Source organism: Saccopteryx bilineata, chromosome X (assembly GCF_036850765.1).
Source record: "Saccopteryx bilineata isolate mSacBil1 chromosome X, mSacBil1_pri_phased_curated, whole genome shotgun sequence".
NCBI lineage: Eukaryota > Metazoa > Chordata > Mammalia > Chiroptera > Emballonuridae > Saccopteryx > Saccopteryx bilineata.
This window is the reverse complement of record NC_089502.1, coordinates 86,094,732-86,115,684: the sequence shown is the minus strand read 5'-3', so window position 1 is coordinate 86,115,684 and position 20,953 is coordinate 86,094,732. Positions and strand designations below refer to the sequence as shown.

Sequence of the window (20,953 nt, the reverse complement as noted above, 5' to 3'; positions counted from 1 at the left end):
ATTTAAACAAAGGAAAGGGGTTTATAAATCATAAACTGAGTAGTAGTGACATAAACATAATGCAGAAAGAGCTAAAAAACAAGAACAGGGCAAAATGCCCTTAAAACTAACACCTTGTTTAATACCACAGATATCCTCTCACTCAATTTTATTAAGCTACAGAAACTCATTGAATGTATCAATGAGAATGAAATTAAGTAAAATTCAAAAAACTTACTGCTAGAAAGTAAAATAAGTGATACTATCCATATTGATCTACTTTCTGTGAACACTTATCATATTGGCACTACCATATATTTTAGAATTATTCTTTTTTTCTTTTTTTAAATTTATTACTTTTTTCTGAAGCTGGAAACAGGAAAGCAGTCAGATTGACTCCCGCATGCACCCGACCGGGATCCACCCAGCATGCCCACCAGGGGGCAATGCTCTGCCCATCTGGGGCATTGCTCTATTGCAACCAGGGCCATTCTAGTGCCTGAGGCAGAGGCCATGGAGCCATCCCCAGCGTCCGGGCCATCTTTGCTCCAATGGAGTCTTGGCTGTGGGAGGGGAAGAGAGAGAGAGAGAGGAAGGAGAGGGGAAGGGGTGGAGAAGCAGATGGGTGCTTCTCCTGTGTGCCCTGGCCGGGAATCGAACCTGGGACTTCCGCACACCAGGCCGACGCTCTACCACTGAGCCAACCGGCCAGGGCAGAATTATTCTTTTTGAGCTTAAGTTATGACTATGTAATTTTGAATATGCAATGATTTATGACGTTAACACCAAGACTCATGCAACAATAGTAATAAATTTATACATATTTGAATCTATAAGACAAGTTCAAAAAACTGATTTTTTTTAACAACCTGCTGTAGAAGAGAATCAAATGACAACTAAAAAGGCAGATAACAAATTATTATTCAAAAAGAAAACCGCCACAATATTGCTTAAAGCAGGTATAGATTAGGTTCAATCTCCAATACCATTAAAAACTACAGACATAGAAAAGTAATAACTGGTGTTTTACAATCATTTTAAAGCACCTCAACATCAGCAAAGAGCAACATAATTTTTATAAGCATAGTTTTGCCTCATGGTTTATTTTATAATACTCATCCTCTTTAAAGATTGGCAATTCCTGGCCCTGGCCGATTGGCTCAGTGATAGAGCATGGGCCCAGCGTATAAATGTCCTAGGTTCGAGTTCCAGTCAGGGGACACAGAAGCACCCATCTGCTTCTCCTCCACCCAGCCCCCAATTTTCTCTCTCTCTCTCTTCCCCTCCTACAGCCATGGCACAATTGAAACCAGTTGGCCACCAGCACTGAGGATGGCTCCATGGCCTCTCCCTCGGCCACTAAAAATGGCTCCAGTTGCAAAGGGGCAAGGACCCCAGATGGGCAGTGCATTGCCCCCTAGTGAGTTTGTCGGGTGTATCCCAATTGGGGTGCATACAGGAATCTGTCTCTGCTTCCTCTCCTCTCACTGAATTAAAAAAAAGATTGGCAATTCCTGAAGGTAAGGTAAAAATAATAGCTACTATTCACTAGGCAACCTATTGTGTCAAGATCACAAATTTAATGATTACCAACTGGTCTAAATATTCATTTCCAAAATATTTTAGACATGTGAGAGTTTAGCCTACTTTGTTGCTATGTACTCTAAACAAATAATTCTTCAAGTCTGCCAGGCCCAGAGTGACTTTAGCCTCCAGGTTAAACTACATGTGAAATGCCATGTTCAGGCTTCCAATAACACACCCAGAAAATGATGACAATAGTCAAAGCTTGGTCAGAGATAGGATGGACTTCCTGTGAGCTAAGTTCTTCACTAATAGCACTGTTCAAAAACTATTTTCCAACAATAGAAATCATAGAAGAGATTTTAAATCACAAAAGAGACTGGACCAGATGATCTCTAAGATCCCTTCTAATGCTGAGCTTTGATTATTTTATACTTAAATTGCATCTGATGGACTTTATGCCAGATACTAAATTTAACTTTCAGTTCCAAATTACTAAGAAAAACTTGTAACTTTGAAGAAGAAAAAGGGTAGAACAATTTTTATTAAGTTTAAGTATATAATTTTCTCCAAAGGGAGAAGAACCATGTGACCTCTCAAGTTTCATGACAGTCTGTGAAATGTCTGTTTTCACACTTTAATCTACAAGAAATGAATATTTTACAAACAACAGCTTAATAACAAAACAACAGACTATTGTTTTAGTGCTTAAGTGGGAAGAATATTCATATTCAATTATACAAGGAAGGAAATAAAGTGGTTAAAATTATTTGACATTTGGAAGGTACCTTCTGGTGGTGATGACAATATTTTGGTAGAGGCTTGTTTCACAGGGCTTGTTTCACATAGTTGTTAAAGCTCATAAAATGGACTTAATATTTGTGCATTCCATTTGTATATAAATTTTACATGAAAACAAGGAAACCATAAACAAATGTTGAATTCTAATTAATGAAATCCATGTTGAACTATTTAGGGAGAAATATATGATGGCTTCAATTTACTCTGACATTTCCTCCAAATAACATGGATTAATGGATGGACAAATAAGTCATAAATCAAGCATAGGAAAATGTTAATGGCATACTGTAGATACCACGGTTCATTGTAAAATTCCCTTACTGTACACTTGAATATTTTCATCATAAAATGTTTGGACAATTAAAGAGCTCTAAAACATTTTTGGAAAAAAATATTTTATATTTTATGAACTTATAGTTATTTTTTTCAAAGAAGAGAGTATATATACAGTGTGGGAAAAATTAATTTACAGTTGTTCATATGGAAAACAATAAATAATAATACAAAAATAAAAGTGTGTTTTGCATAATTGTACACCTACTTTTGCCCCATCTTGAATGCATAAATATTTAATCACTTTTAAAAAATATTTGAATTAAACTGGGTCAAATGTTTCTCTTAAAATGAGACAGTCTGATGTTGTATGGACATCTCATACAATTGATTTTGATTCTATTTATTGTATCAGTTTAGAAGAGTAATTTGGCAATGTACATAGGTATCTTATTTAAACTTTTTAAAGGTGGCTTCTGTGTATAATGTAGTTATAGATAACTACATATATGTGACAGTTTTCATCTGCTATCTTCATAAACTTTAACACTAAAATTACCATTTATTGATGTTTATGACCAACTTTGGCCCTCACAAAACTATTATTTTAGCTTAAAAACATACCACCGTCTCAGATTTTTCTTTCTCCACCCAATTTAATAGCAGTACTTTTAATTTATTTAAATAGCTCTATACTTATTGGTATTAGATATTATAATGCCTGTTTTGTACTTCTTGAAACAGTATAGAGAAACATGAAGAGATTTATGCAAGGTCACAGAAGATTTCAGTGATAGAACCTCAAATTCAAAAATAGATATAATCTTTTCTTATATATGTACATCAAATATCGTTAGAATAAATTCTTCATGATTTTTAATGAATCAGTTTGTTAAAGCATCCTCCTGAGGTACAGGGTTTGCCGGTTTGATCCCTGGTCAAGGCACATACAGGATCAGATTGAAGTTCCTGTCTCCCTCTCTCTTCCTTCTTTTCTCATTAAAATCAATCAATCAACTTTTTAAAAGGGCAACATATGCAGTATAAATGAAAGATGTTTATTTGTGTTTAATAATTCTCAGGAGTCATCATGTGCTTGATAAATACATTACATATTGAATCACAAAAAGATGATGTGACTTGAAACTTGAACTTCTTATCATTAAAAGAGATGAGAAGGCCCTGGCTGGTTGGCTCAGTGGTAGAGCATCGGCCTGGCGTGCAGAAGTCCCGGATTCTATTCCCGGCCAGGGCACACAGGAGAAGCGCCCATCTGCTTCTCCACCCCTCCCCCTCTCCTTCCTCTCTGGCTCTCTCTTCCCCTCCCGCAGCCAAGGCTCCATTGGAGCAAAGATAGCCCGGGCACTGGGGATGGCTCCTTGGCCTCTGCCCCAGGCGCTAGAGTGGCTCTGGTCGCAACAGAGCAATGCCCTGGAGGGGCAGAGCATCGCCCCCTGGTGGGCAGAGCATCGCCCCTGGTGAGCGTGCCGGGTGGATCCCGGTCGGGTGCATGCTGGAGTCTGTCTGACTGTCTCTCCCCATTTCCAGCTTCGGAAAAATACAAAAAATAAAAAATAAATAAAGAGATGAGAAAATGGTATATTCTGTACATCACAGCCATACAGCACTCTGATTAATGCTCTAAAAGATACTGAATTCACAGACTGGGCCAGGAACTAAATTTCAGGCAATGCCCTTAAGGTAAATCATAAAAGATTGAGGTTTCTGTGAAGAAAAAGTATTTTATAAAGACTAACAAATATTTATGGAGTTTCTTAAAAATACTGTCTCGGTTCTTCCTCACAATTCTTAGTGGTAAGTATTTCCATTTTAAAGATGTGGACACTGAGGTTCAGAGAGGTAATCTTGCCTAAGAGAATGGGCAGAGTCAGAATGATAACTCAAGTATAGTCCGTTCCAAGGCCAATAGACCACACTGCCTCCTAAACATTTTAACTACTATTTTCAAAACAAGCACATTGGTAGGAAAAAAAAATCAACTAAGAACTTACTTGTTGGAAAGAAATAACTGAACAGAGCTTCCCATGCAGAAGTTTTTTCCAGAGATTGTCCATTAGGATTTTCATTGCTCCGTGGAATATATTTGCTTTCAGACGTAAAATTCAAAAACCCTTTAGAAAATGAAATTATTAATCCTAACATATAAAGCATTTATAATTCTCTATAACCCCCAAAGTTAGTTATGGCAAGTCTAACAGATATTGTACTTACATCTCAATACAGTTTAGGTACTATAAAATTCAGAATGTCTAAATACTTAAACTACCGGCCAAAAAATCCCATTATTTTGCTATAAACTGATATACAATAGTGAATATGACTCACAAACAGCACTGTCATTCAGAGGACGAATCAATTAACTACTTGGAAACAGCATGTATTCTAATTAAATCAGACCCCGTCAAAGAAACTCTTGGAATCAAGGTTTTAGAAAACACTGTAAAATCTTCCTATCCTTTTTCTTCACTAATTCAAAAAACCTACTTTTAGTTTTATTGGCATGAGTCTTTCCTATGTAAGAGAAAATGATTTCCACCTTTATTCCCACAACATGGATTAATCCATATCATTAAATTTCTCTAACATTACCTTTAATAACTTCACAGTATTTCATTATATGGCTCTATTACAACTGACTAAACCATTCATACAAAGAGAAGCATTTAGGTTGGTTACAACTTATTGGTATTATAAAGAACACTGCACAGAACAAATAGACACTAATAACATATTGGTGTTTGTCAGAGGTGGGGTAGGGGTGGGAAAAATGGGTATAAAGGGTCAACAGGTGCAAACCTTTTTGTTATAAAATAAATAACTCATGTCTTGGCCAGGTAGCTCAGTTGGTTAGAGCATCTTTGTGATACACTAAGTTTGTGGATTGGGTCTCTGGTCAAGGTACATACAAGAATCAACCAATGAGTACATAAATAAATGCAACAAAAAATCTCTCTCTTTTCCTTCCTCTCTTTCTAAAACCAATTAATCGGTAAATAATAAAATAAATAAATCACGGTAATGTAATGTACAGCATGGTAACTATAGTTAATAATACTGTATTGCATCTTTGAAAGTTGCTAAAAGTATAAATCTTAAAAGTTTTCATCACAAGAAAAATATTTGTCAATCTGCTTATTTCTTTTATAATTCCTCTACCCAAATTTTTCCTCCTTATTTAACTGTAGGAAGACCTTGGTTGAGGGAATAGAAGGCCTCTGGGGAGGACAAGGAGAGAGAAGTCACTGAGTCACAGGAGAAGATGGTGGGACGTCTTTGGGCTTTAGGCTAGAGCTTGATGGAGAGAGAAAGACTGTGAGAAAGTCAAGACCTTTATGCAAATGAAGAGATAGTATATCACCGTAAAGGGGCTGGGAGTAAGGGGGGGCCATAAGGCAGAAGTAGGGTAGAACAGACCCTTCAGAGAATGTTATCTTGAAGCTAAGAAAAAAACACCATGGAGAAAGGAAAAGTATTTGATGGGGAAAGGACAAAAAAAAGTTAGAGAAGCAATTGGGAAAGACTTTGAGTGGAGACAATGACACAACAAGACCATTGAGTAGAAGGAGGAAAAGAAGACTTTTGGGAGGAAGAAAAATAGTACCCTTGGGTGCTTAGGAAGGAGAAACCAGTGAGTGTGAAGAAGGGGAAGTACTGGATAGGTGAAAGAGACAAATGAGAGGGGGGGTAAGTGAAAGCCTAGATGAGGGTAAATAAGGAGGTAAAGGAAAATTTTTGACAAAAGAAGGGAAGGCCTCTGGGAAGGTAAATTAGAGAGAAAACAAGAGAAAGGTAAGATTATGAAGGCATTTTCAAAGGAAGGTGAGGGAGTGAAGGGAGTAAAGCACTATATGAGATAAAGAAGGCTTTTGAGTAACAGGAGACAAGGCCTATAATGTGAGAAAAGGAAAATCATTGTGGGGAGGTGAAGAATGAAGGAACTTTGACTGAAGGTTAAGAAGAACTTTTTGAGTCATGATGAGGAAGGAAAGTATTTGTGAAGTAAGGTGACAAAGGGAAGACTTGTGTGTGTATAAATAAAGGAGGTTAGTACTCTGATAAAAAGGTAAGTCAGTAGAGGACTTGAAGGAAGGAAGATTTTGAGGGGGGAACTGAAATAAGGAAATCAATTGTGAGTCTAGAGGAGGCAGGGATAACAATCAAGAAGGAAGAAAAGGCCTTTGTGAAGAAAATGAGCAAAGAAAGGTTTCCATTATGGTGTCAGAGTAATGGTGCCATGAGAAATAGTCCTGATCTCTCCCCTTAAAATTTCAACAAATTGAACAACTCTAATGCAGAAAAGGAATCCCAGCTGAGCTCACAGGCATGCCTGAAATATCTAAGCACTGAATGGACTAAAGGTGTGACAGAGTGAAAAGGGGGCAGGAAGATAAAACAAATTTGCAGTGGGCTTTGGAGAAGAGAGGATTCAAACTTAGACTGGATATTTTTCTTTCTGTTGGATTATGGGGAGAAGGAAAGCTTGGGCTCTCTGGCTTTTGTCTCAACAGTATGGAGAAGGAAACTCAGAGTGATTGGGTCTCCTTCTGCTGGGAAGAGCAGTAAGATAGAAGGGCAGTAGGGGAGATAAATCAAAGCAGCCAGAGCATGGTGTCACAGCCAGCATTCCTGTGGTCTGTCTGCACCCCACACTTGGCAGAGACAGAGAAAGCTAAGTACAGCTTACAGCCTCCTAGATCCTGCCTCTCTTACCTTGCAGTACAGACAGTGGAAGAGACAAGCTCCACAGCTAACTCTCCAGAGCCACTCTCTCCCTGAAAAACAGGGGTGGTCCATGTCCAGTCCCCAGGTCTGTTGAGCCATGGAAAGGAGAGCCCAGAAGCCTGAGATCACAATTGCTAGAAAGCTGAGCCATAAAGTCAAAGAAGCCTTAAGGCTGAAGTCTTAAAGCCCTCATACATGCCTTACCCACCAATGCAACTGTGGCCACACCAAAATCATTATGACAGCAACATCTCAGTGGAGAACATCCCAGGAACTTTACAGAGCTAAAAGTTATAATACAGTGACACCTACTGAAGAAACCTCTCAAAACCAAAATATATTATTCCTTTTTTCTATTCTTATCTTTTTTTCTTATTACTTTTTTCAATTTTTCTCTTTTGAACTTCATTTTCTTTAATTTTTATATTTTTTATTCTTACTTTTTGTGGATGTTTAGTTTTTGATTTTTTTGATTTGCTTTCAAATTTTTTCCTGTTGTTTTTCTTCTTGTCATAATTTTTAAAATTTTTATATTTTTTTCCTGGCTGGTTGGCTCTGTGGGAGAATGTTGGCCCAGCATGTAAATGTCCTGGGTTCAATCCTCAGTCAGGGCACACAGGAGAAGTACCCATCTGCTTCTCCACCTCTTCACCTCTCTTTCTTCCCCTCCTGAAGCTATGGCTTGATTGGAGCAGGGTGGACCCAGGTGTTGAGGATGACTTCACTGCCTCCACCTCAGGCACTAAAAAGAGCTCAGTTGAAAACATGGCCCCAGATGGGCAGAGTATTGCAGAATATTGTCCCCTAATGGATGTGTCAGGTGGATCCCGGCTGGGGCGCATGCAAGAATCTCTTTGCCTCCCCTCCTATCACTGAATAAAAATAAAAATATAAAATAAATTTTTACATTTTTATTGGATTTTTTACTTTAATTTTTCATTTTTTTAGTGTTATTTTCTGTTAGGCTACATAACAATACTCCCAAATGCTATCAAGGAAGAAGAAATTGAATACCATGGTTACACAAGACAGAGACATAGTTCAGAAAGGAAATGAAAAATCTTTAGAAAAAAAAAAACTCAGATGGCAACTGTGGAGTTACATGATAGAGAATTCAAAATTGAAGTTCTGAAAATACTTTTTGAGATGTGAGAAGATTCTACCAATAGGAAACTCAATAAGCTCAGAAAACAAAATAATGAACAAAAAGAACACCTCACCAAGGAGATTGAAACTTTAAAAACAGAGATGAAGAACTCAATACATGAACTGAAGACTGAGGTAGCAAGTTCAGCAAACAGAACAAACCAGATACAGGAAATAATCAGTGACATTGAAGACAGGCAACTAGAGATCTACAGAAAGAAGAGGAGAGAGACTCATAAAATTAAAAAAAACTGAGTGAACTCTAAAAGAGTTATCTGAACCCATCAGAAAGAGCGATATAAGAAAAATGAGTATATCAGAAAAAGAAGAGAGGGAGAAGGGAATAGAAATCAATTCAAACAAATAATTGATAAAAATTTCCCAAGCCTAGGAATAGAGTTAAAGTCTAAAATCCAAGAAGCAAATAGCACACTGAGTTATAGCAACTTAAACAGACCTAGTCCAAGACATATTGTAATAAAATTGTCAAAAATCAATGACAAAGAAAGAATCATCAAAGAAACTGGGGAAAAATAATATAACATAAAAAGGAAAGCTCACTAGGTTATCATCAGACTTCTCAGCAGAAACTCTACAAGACAAAAGAGAGTGGACCAAAATATTGAAAATACTGAAAGAGAGGAATTACCAGTCAAGAATACTATATCCATCAAAGTTACCCTTCAAATATGAAGGAGAAATAAAAACTTTTACAGACATACAGAAGCTGAGGGAATTTATCACCAGAAAATTTCCATTGCGGGAAATACTCAAGGGTGTTATTAGACAAGGCACAAAGAACAAAACAAATCAAAAGTAAAAGCTCCAGCAAGGTCACATTAAAAATAAGGATAATCTGTGACAACAATAACATAAAAAAGAGAGGATAAAGATTGGTGGTAGCATACTAGGATGGAGTCCAGGCATTCTCATAAGACAAAGGACTCTTGTATATATGAACATTTTTCTCTTAATAACCTAATGGTAACCACACACGAAAAAGCCACTACTGAAACACACATCTTAAAAAAAGTAGAAACAAAAAATTAGAAATATGGAGTACAACCAAACAAAAACAACTGACAGAAACATAAAAGAGGAGAAACAAACAAGACACAGAGCTACCAGAAAACAAAACATAAAATGGCTATAGGAAATCCTCAAGTGTCAATAATTACCCTAAATGAAAACAGACTGAGTTCACCAATAAAGAGGCAGAGAGTAGCAGATTGGATCACAAAGCAAAACCCAACCATATCTGCCTTTAAGAGACACATCTAAGCAACAAGGTCAAAAGCATAATCAAAGTGAAAGGTTGGAAAATGATTTTCCAAGCAAATAACATCCAAACATAAGCAGGTATAGCCATGATCATAACGGACAATACCAACTTCAAGAAAATAAAGGTAACCAGAGACCTAGATGGACATTTCATAATGATAAAGGGGACATTGTATCAAGAAGACATAACACTTCTCTATTTGTTTGTTTGTTTTGTGTTTTTCTAAAGTGAGAAGCGGGAAAGCAGAGAGACAGACTCCCAAATGTGCCCAACCGGGTTCCACTCAACATGCCCCCTAAGAGGTGATGCTCTGCCCATCTGGAGTATTGCTCCATTGCATCCAGAGTCATTCTCACACCTCAGGTGGAGGCCATAGAGCCATCCTCAGTGCCCAGGGCAACTTTGCTGCAATGGAGCCTTGGTTGTGGAAGGGGGAGAGATAGAGAAAAAGGAGAGGGGAAAGGGTAGAAAAGAAGATGGGCACTTCTCCTAGGTGTCCTGATTGGGAATCAAACCCAGGACTTCCACATGCCAGGCTGACACTCTACTACTGAGTTAAATGGCCAGGGAAACACTTATTAATATATATGCACTGAACCAGGGAGCACCAAAATATATAAGATATCTACTAACTGATCTAAAAATAGAAGCAGACAAAAACATTATCACACTTGAATATTTCTTTCTTTATTTTTTTCATTTTTTGAGTGACAGCCTAGGAGGTAGAGACAGACTCCCACATGTGCCCCAACAAGGATCTATGCAGCAAGCACACTAGAGAGCAATGCTCTGCCCATCTGTGGTCCTTGCTCCATTGCAACTGGAGTCATTACTTTTATTGCACCTGAGGTGGAGGCCATGCAGCCATCCTCAATACTTGGGGCCAACTCACTCTAATCGAGCCTTGACTTCAGGAGGGAAGGAGAAGAGAGGGAGAGATGGAGACAGAGAGAAGTGAGAAGGGGAAAGGTGGAGAAGCAGATGGGCACTTCTCCTGTGTGCCCTAACTGGCACACTTGGATATTCCAACACATCGTTGATGACTTTATATAGATCATCAAAACAGAAAATCAATAAAGAAATATCAGCCTTAAGTGACACTCTGGAACAAATGGACATAACAGACATTTATAGGACATTTCATCTCAAAACATCAGATTACACATTCTTCTCTAGTGTGCATGGGACATTCTCAAGGATAGACCATATGTTGGGCCACAAAACTAACATCAACAAATTCAGGAAGACTGAAATTACATCAAAAATATTTTCTGATTATATGGCTTTAAAATTAGAATTCAACTGTAAAAGGAAAGTAAAGAAACCCACAAAAATGTAAAAATTAAAAAGCATACTTCTAGAAAATGGCTAAATTAAAGAAGACTTAAGAGCAGAGATCAAAATATATATACAGACAAATGAAAAAAACAGCACAACACATCAAAATTTCTGGGATGCAGAGAAAGCAATAATAAGAGGGAAGTTTATATCATTACATGCTTATATAAAGAAACAACAGCCTGACCTGTGGTGGCGCAGTGGATAAAGCGTCGATCTGGAAACACTGAAGTTGCCAGTTCAAAACCCTGGGCTTGCCTGGTCAAAGCACATATGGGAGTTGAAGCTTCCTGCCCCCCCCACTCTCTCTCCTCTCTAAAAATTAATAAAAAAAATTAAAAAAGAAGCAACAGAGATCCTAAGTAAACAACCTAATATCACACTTTAAAGAACTATAAAAAGAAAAACAAACACAACCCAAAGTCAGAAGAAAGAAAATAGTATAAATTAGAGTAGAACTAAATCAAATAGAAAACAAAACTAGAGAAAAATTAATACAACAAAGAACTGGATATTTGAAAAGATCAATAAAATCAACAAACTGCTGGCTAGCTCACTAAGAATAAAAGGAAGGGCTCCTATAAACAAAATTCAAAATAAAAGAGGAGAAATTGCCACAGGCATCATAGATCCACAAAGGATCATAGTAGAATATAAACGATTATATGCCACCAAAATAAACAATTCAGAGGAAATGGATAAATTCCTAGAAATATACAATCTTTGTAGACTGAGCCACGAAGAAGTGAAAAACCTAAATAGACCTATAATAAGGGAGGTAACAACTGGTCCCAAACACAAAAGTCAAGGACCAGTTGGCTAAAGTAGTGAATTCAACCAAACATTCAAAGATGATTTGGTACCTATCCTTCTCAAAGTCTTTCAAAATATGAAAGAAGAAGCTATACTGCCCAACACATTTTATGAGGCCAACATAACCCTGATATCAAAACCTGGCAAGGACAACACATAAAACAACAACAAAAACTACAGATCAGTATCACTAATGAATACAGATGCAAAAATCCTAAACAAAATACTAGCAAACTGAATACAACAACACATTAAAATAATAATACATTACAATTAAGTGGGATTTATTCCAGGAGCACAAGGATGAAGGATGGTTCAACAAACATAAATTGATCAACATAATATACCACATCAACAAAACAAACAACAAAAAATCATATGATCTATCAACAGATGCAGAAAAGGCACTCAGTAAGCTACAACATCTCTTTATGTTTAAAACACTCAGAAAATTGGAAGAGAAGGAAAGTACCTCAACATAATACAGGCCATATATGACAAACCATCAGCTAATATCATACTAAATGGTGAGAAAGTGAGGGCTTTTCCTCTGAAACCAAGAACAAGACAAGGTTGCCCACTCTTTCCACTCTTATTCAGCATAGTTATGGAAGTTTTAGCTAAAGTTATCAGGCAAGAGAAAGAAATAAAAGGCATCCATATTGGGAATGAAAAAGTAAAGGTATCACTTTTTGCAGCTGACATGATCTTGTATATAGAAAACCTGAAAGACTCCACCAAAAACTATTAAAAACAATAAAGCAAGACAGAAAAGTCACAGGATACAAAATCAATATACAGAAATCTACTGTTCTCTTATATGCCAATGATGAAACTTTAGGAAATGAAATAAAAAGAAATTCCTTTTACAATTGCAACAAACAAAATAAAACACCTACTAATAAACTTAACAAAGGATATGAAGGACATATATACTTAAAACTACAAAATATTCTTGAAAGAAATTGAAAAAGACATGATGAAATGGAAAAATCATACATGTTCATGGACTGGAAGAATCAACATAGTTAAAATGGCCATATTACCAAAAGCAATATCTAAATTTAATGCAATCCCCATCAAAATCCCAATGTCATTTTTTTAAAGAAATGGAACAAGAATCACCAGGTTTGTATGGAACTATAAAAAAACCTAAATAGCCAAAGCATTCCAGAGGAAAAAGAATAAAGCCAGAGGTATCATACTACATGACATCAAATTATACTTCAGAGCCACGATAATCAAAACAGCATGGTACTGGAAGACAAACAGACATACAGACCAATGGAATAGAATCAAGAGCCCAGAAATAAAACCACATACATGTAGACAAATCATCTTTGACAAAGAAGCCAAATACACACAATGGAGAAAAGAAAGCCTCTTCATTAAATAATGCTGGGAAAATCGGAAAGCCATAGGCAAAAAATAAAACTTGACAACAGTTTGTCCCCCTGCACAAAAACTAATTCAAAATAGATTAAAGACCTAAATATAAGATCCAAACTAATAAATTACATAAAAGAAAACATAAGTATTAAGCTTATGGACCTTGTCCATAGAAAATAATTTATGAATTTGACTCCAAAGGCAAGGGAAGTAAAGGCAATAATAAATAAATGCAGCTATATCCAACTAAAAAGCTTCTGCACAACAAAAGAAACTGGTAACAAATCAAATAGGCAGCCAACTAAATGGGACATGATATTTTCAAACAACAGCTCCAAAAAGGGGCTAATAATCACAATATATAAAGAAATCACAGAGCTCAGCAACAAACAAGTAAACAATCCAATTAAAAAATGAGGAGAGGACTTGAACAGAAACTTCTCCCAAGAGGATATACAAATGGCCAACAGATATATGAAAAGATGCTCACCTTCACAAGCTATGCAAGAAACGCAAATCAAAACTACAATGAGATGCCACCTCACATCTGTTAGACTGGCTATTATCAACAAGACAGATAATAACAGGCTGTGGAGGAAAAGGAACCCTCATTCACTGCTGGTTGAAGTGTAAACTGGTACAGCCAATATGGATGAAAGTATGGTGGTTCCTCAAAAAATTAAGTCTAGGGGAAACCTGAAGATGGCAGTGGAGTAGGCAGACACACAGACTCCCAGCTCACACCACCGAACTGGATTATAAACTAATTTATGAACAATCAGCATGAAAAACCAAATCTGGACTACAAGAACAGCTTTCAAAAATCAAGGAGCAAAGAAGCCACAACAAACCTGGTAAGGAGCGCCTGAATCTCCCCTGCTTACAGGAACGGGGAGGGGGTTAGAATGGGCTCTCAGTTCCAAGGCAAAGAGCAGTAAATACTGCTCACAGCCACTTACCTGGTGACCAGGGAACGAAGTGTGTTGAAAGGGCCCAGTTGTCTTCCAAAAAGAAAGGAGAAAGAGAGAGACGGATGGTGAGGGGGAGAGGAATATAGGTGATGACATAAAAAGCTGACTCATTTAGTGTTGGAAGCGGCCATAACTGGGGGAGGGGCTGATCCTTCCACAAAGCAAAATACAAAAGTACTTCCAGGTCACAGAGATAAAACATCTCTCCAGTTCTAATCAGTGCAACAAGACACAGCTGAAAACAAGAACTGGGGAGGAGGGGCAGTAACTCAGGTCTCCTTGGAGATCTGAGAAACACTTCCCCCTACTGAAGCTGAGAAAGCAACCCGCCCCCAGAGAGATTAACTGACAGAAGAAGACTTCAGAGCCTCAGGTCACACCCATCCCATTCCTGGATACAGTTTCAAATAAGCCCCCTGCTGAGATCAGCAAACAAGACAATCACCTGTTAAGAAAACAAACAAATCAAGACTTCAAAGGGGTCCAAATCCTAAAGTGGATTACAAATAATAGCTGATGCCAACCCAAGAAGACTTAGAAACAACACAAGCAAAAAGTAGAGGCAGACAACACGAAGCCTGGACTCAACCAGCTCTACAAAGAAAACACCCAGACACCCAGGCACAATGAGAAGACAAAGAAGTGCAATCCAAATGAAACCACAAGAGAGACCTTCAGGAAATGAACTGAGTGATACGGAAATAATCAAACTATTGAATGTGGAGTTTAAAATAATGATTGTAAGGATGCTTAGGGATCTTAGAACAACAATGGATGGTCATCACGAACACCTAAATAAAGAAATAGCAAGTATAAAAAAGGATATTGAAATACTAAAAAAGAATCAGTCGGAGATGACAAATACAATATCAGAAATGAAGACCACAATGGAAGGAATTAAAAGCAATATGGATGAAGCTGAGGATCGAATCAGCGAGTAGGAGGACAACTGGAATGAAGGTATGAAAGCAGAGAAGAAAAAAGAAAAGAGACTCAAAAAGTCTGAGGAAACTCTTAGAGAGCTCTGTGACAACATAAAGAGAAATAACATCCATATCATAAGGGTTCCTGAAGAAGAAGAAGAGAAAGAACAAGGGATAGAGGCTTTGTTCAATCATATCATAGCTGAAAACTTCCCTAAATTAATGCAAGAGAAAGTCTCACAAGATCAAGAAGCACAGAGAACTCCACTAAAAAGAAACCCAAAGAAACCTACACCAAGACACATCATAATTAAAATACCAAAGCTAAGTGATAAAGAGAAAATATTAAAAGCTGTGAGAGAAAAAAAGGCTATAACCTAGAAAGGAGCCCCCATAAGGATTACATCAGACTTCTCAACAGAAACACTTGAAGCCAGAAGGGAATGACAAGAAATATTCAAAGTAATGCAGAACAAGAACCTAAAACCAAGACTACTTTATCCAGCAAGGCTATCATTTAAAATTGAAGGAGAAATAAAAAGTTTCTCAGACAAAAAAAACTCAAGGAATTCATTACAACCAAACCAATGCTGCAGGAAATGTTAAGGGGCATGGTGTAAACAAATCAAAGTGGGAAAAGAATATAGCAAAAGAGGAATACAGCCTCAAAGAATAAAATGACAACAAACAACTACATGTCAATAATAACCCTAAATGTAAATGGATTAAATGATCCAATCAAAAGACATAGGGTAGCTGCATGGATGAGAAAACAGGACCCGTACATATGCTGTCTACAAGAGACACACCTTAAAACAAAAGATGCACATAGGTTGAAGGTAAAAAGGATGGAAAAAAACATTTCATGCAAATGGAAATGAAAAAAAAAGCTGGGGTAGCAATACTTATATCAGACAAAATGGACTTTAAAACAAAGAATATAGTAAGAGATAAAGAAGGCCACTACGTAATGATAAAGAGAGCAATCCAACAGGAAGATATAACTATTATAAATATCTATGCACCTAATATAGGAGCACCTAAATATATAAAGAAGACTTTGATGGATATAAAGAGTGAGATCAACAGCAACACTATAATAGTAGGGGATTTTAATACACTACTAACATCATTAGATAGATCCTCAAGAAAGAAAATTAACAAAGAAACAGCAGACTTAAAGGACACACTAGATCAACTGGACTTAATAGATATCTACAGAACCTTTCACCCTAAAGCAGCAGAATATACATTTTTTTTTTCTTTTTTCTGAAGCTGGAAACAGGGAGAAACAGTCAGACAGACTCCCGCATGCGCCCGACCGGGATCCACCCGGCACGCCCACCAGGGGCGATGCTCTGCCCACCAGGGGGCGATGCTCTGCCCATCCTGGGTGTCGCCATGTTGCGACCAGAGCCACTCTAGCGCCTGGGGCAGAGGCCACAGAGCCATGCCCAGCGCCGGGGCCATCTTTGCTCCAATGGAGCCTTGGCTGCGGGAGGGGAAGAGAGAGACAGAGAGGAAAGCGCGGCGGAGGGGTGGAGAAGCAAATGGGCGCTTCTCCTGTGTGCCCTGGCCGGGAATCGAACCCGGGTCCTCCGCACGCTAGGCCGACGCTCTACTGCTGAGCCAACCGGCCAGGGCCGAATATACATTTTTTTAAAGTGCTCATGGTACATTCTCTAGGATAGACCACATGTTAGGACAAAAAGGTGGTCTCAACAAATTTAAGAAGACTGAAATCATATCAAACACTTTCTTTGATCACAATGGCATGAAACTAGAAATCTACCACAACAGAAAAGCTCAAAAATTCTCAAATACATGGAAAGTAAATAGCAGGTTGTTAAATAACGAATGGATTAAGAATGAGATCAAAGAAGATATAAAAAATTCTTAGAAACGAATGATTACGAGCATACAAGAACTCAAAATTTATGGGACACAGCAAAAGCAGTACTGAGAGGGAAGTTCATAGCACTACAGGCACACTTTAAGAAGCTAGAAAAAGCTCAAATAAACAACTTAACCCTGCATCTAAAAGAACTAGAAAAAGAACAGTAAGTAAAGCCTAAATGTAGTAGAAGGAAGGAAATAATAAAGATCAGAGCAGAAATAAATGACATAGAGACTAAAAAACAATACAGAGGATCAATGAAACTAGGAGCTGGTTTTTTGAAAAGGTAAACAAGATTGATGAACCTTTAACTAGACTCACCAAGAAAAAGAGAGAGAGGACTCAAATAAATAAAATTAGAAATGAGAGGGGAGAAATAACAACTGACACAACAGAAATACAAAGGATTGTAAGAAAATACTATTAAGAACTGTATGCCAAAAACCTAGACAACCTAGATGAAATGGATAAATTCCTTGAAACATACAATCTTCCAAAAATCAGTCTGGAAGAATCAGAAAACCTAAACTGACTGATTACACCAAATGAGATCAAAACAGTTGTCAAAAAACTCCCAACAAAGAAAGTCCTGGGCCAGATGGCTTCACAAGTGAATTCTACCAACGATTCAAAGAAGAACTAATTCCTATCCTTCTCAAGCTTTTTCAAAAAATTCAAGAATTAGGAAGACTTCCAAGCTCCTTTTATGAGGCGAGCATAATTCTGATTCCAAAACCAGGCAAAGACAACACAAAGACAGAAAATTATAGGCCAATATCCCTGATGAATTTAGATGCTAAAATCCTCAACAAAATATTAGCAAACCGGATCCAACAGTATATGGAAAAAATCATACACCATGATCAAGTGGGATTTATTCTGGGGAGGCAAGGCCGGTACAATATTCACAAATCTATCAATGTTATTCATCACATAAATGAAAGGAAGGAGAAAAACCACATGATAATTTCAATAGATGCAGAAAAAGCATTTGATAAAATCCAGCACCCATTCATGATCAAAACTCTCAGCAAAGTGGGAATACAGGAAACATACCTCAACATGATAAAAGCCATCTATGACAAACCCACAGCCAACATCATACTCAAAGGGCAAAAATTAAAAGCAATCCCCTTAAGATCAGGATCAAGGCAGGGGTGCCCCCTTTCACCACTCTTATTCAACATAGTCCTGGAAGTCCTAGCCGCAGCAATCACACAAGAAGAAGAAATAAAAGGCATTCAAGTTGGAAAAGAAGAAGTAAAGCTATCATTATTTGCAGATGATATGATATTATATATAGAAAACCCTAAAGTCTCAGTCAAAAACCTACTGGACCCGATAAATGAATTCAGCAAGGTGGCAGGATATAAAATTAATACTCAGATATCAGAGGTATTTTTATACACCAAGAATGAACAATCAGAAAGAGAAATTAAGGAAACAATCCCCTTCACTATTACAACCAAAAAAATAAAGTACCTAGGAGTACATTTAACCAAGGAGACTAAAGACTTGTACTCGGAAAATTACAAAGCATTGATAAAAGAAATCAAGGAAGATACAAACAAGTGGAAGCATATACCATGCGCATGGTTAGGAAGAATAAACATCATTAAAAAATGTCTATATTACCCAAAGTAATTTATAAATTCAATGCAATACCAATTAAAATACCAATGACATACTTTAAAGATATAGATCACATATTCCAACAATTTATATGGAACCAAAAGAGAACACGAATAGCCTCAGCAATCTTAAAAAAGAAGAATAAAGGGGGAGGTATCACACTTCCTGATATGAAGCTATACTACAAGGCCATTGTACTCAAAACAGCCTGGTACTGGCATAAGAACAGGCACATAGAACAATGGAACAGAACAGAGAACCCAGAAATAAACCCACAGCTCTATGGACAACTGATATTTGACAAAGGAGGTAAGGAAATACAATGGAGTAAAGACAGCCTCTTCAACAAATGGTGTTGGGAAAACTGGACAGCTACCTGCAAGAAAATGAAACTAGACCACCAACTTACACCATTCACAAAAATAAACTCAGAATGGATAAAAGACTTAAATGTAAGGCGTGAAACCATAAGCATCTTAGAAGAAAGCATAGGCAGTAAGCTCTCCGACATCTCTCGCAGTGATATATTTGCTGATTTATCTCCATGGGCAAGGGAAATAAAAGACAGGATAAACAAATGGGACTATATCAAACTAAAAAGCTTTTGCACGACCAAAGAGAATAAGAACAGAATAAAAAGACAAACTACAGAATGGGAGAACATATTTGACAGTGTGTCTGATAAGGGGTTAACAACCAAAATTTATAAAGAACTTGTAAATCTCAACACCAGAAAGACAAACAATCCAATCCAAAAATGGGCAAAAGAAATGAATAGACACTTCTCCAAAGAGGATATACAGATGGCCAATAAACATATGAAAGAATGCTCAACATCATTAATCATTAGAGAAATGCAAATTAAAACCACAATGAGACATCACCTCACACCGGTTAGAATGGCACTCATCAACAAAACAACACAGAATAAGTGCTGGCGAGGATGTGGAGAAAAGGGAACCCTCCTGCATTGCTGGTGGGAATGCAGACTGGTCCAGCCTCTGTGGAAAACAGTATGGAGATTCCTCAAAAAATTGAAAATCGAACTGCCTTTTGACCCAGCCATCCCACCTTTAGGAATATACCCCAAGGACACCATAGAACGGTTCTAGAAGGAGAAATGCACCCCCATGTTTATAGCAGCATTGTTCACAATAGTGAAGATCTGGAAACAGCCCAAGTGCCCATCAGAGGACGAGTGGATTAAAAAGCTTTGGTACATATACTATGGAATACTACTTAGCCATAAGAAATGATGACATCGGATCATTTACAATAACATGGATGGACCTTGATAACATTATACAGAGTGAAACAAGTAAATCAGAATAAAACTAAGAACTATATGAACCAATGCATAGATGGGACATAAAAATGAGACTCAGAGACATGGACAAGAATGTGATGGTAACAGGGAGTAGGGTGGAGGGGTGGGGAAGGGGCGAGGAAGGAGAGGGAGGGAGTGGGGGGAGGGTAGGGGCACAAAGAAAACCAGATAGAAGGTGACGGAGGACGATTTGACTTTGAGTGAGGGGTATGCAGCATAATCAAAGGTCAAAATAATCTGGAGTTGTTTTCTCGGAACATATGTACCCTGATTTATCAATGTCACTGCATTAAAATTAATAAAAATAAGATTAAAAAAATTAAGTCTAAAATGACCACATGACCCCACAATCCCTTTACTGGGTATCTACCCCCAAAACTTGAAAATATTGGTACATAAAAACACATGCACCGTCAAGTTCATTGAAGCATTATTCACAGTGGCCAAGACATGGAAACAAAGTGCCCCTCAATAGATGACTGGATAAAGAAGAAGTGGTACATATAAACAATGGAATACTACTCAGCCATAAGAAATGATGACATAGTGACATTTACGACAACATGGATGGACCCTGAGAACATTATACTGAGTGAAATAATCAGATCAGAAAAAAGCTGAGAACTGTATGATTTCACACATAAGTGGGATATATAACACTGAGACTCATAGACAATGATAAAAGTGAAGTGGTTACCAGGGGGAAGAGGACATGAGGGAGGGGATAGGAGAGGTGGTGAAGGGAAAAGTGTAAAGAGGGACAAATATAAAGTGACGGAAAATGATTTGACTTTGTGTGATGGGTATAAAACATAATCAACAGTTCAAACGCTATTGAAATATTTACTTGAAACCTATGTACTCTTATTGATCAATGTCACTGTGTTAAAGTTAATTTTCTAAATAAAATTTAGA

The 20,953-nt window shown here is 37.4% G+C and overlaps 1 protein-coding gene across 1 annotated transcript in view; it reads right to left on the bottom strand.

The window, feature by feature from the left end:
• Window positions 1-20,953, bottom strand: part of FMR1NB (FMR1 neighbor) — a 32,036-nt gene that overhangs the window by 7,392 nt on the left and 3,691 nt on the right. Inside the window, exon 2 of the mRNA XM_066250492.1 lies at window positions 4,590-4,709. Within this exon, the coding sequence (XP_066106589.1) occupies window positions 4,590-4,709 (120 nt within the window). The remainder of the gene's footprint in view (window positions 1-4,589; window positions 4,710-20,953) is intronic.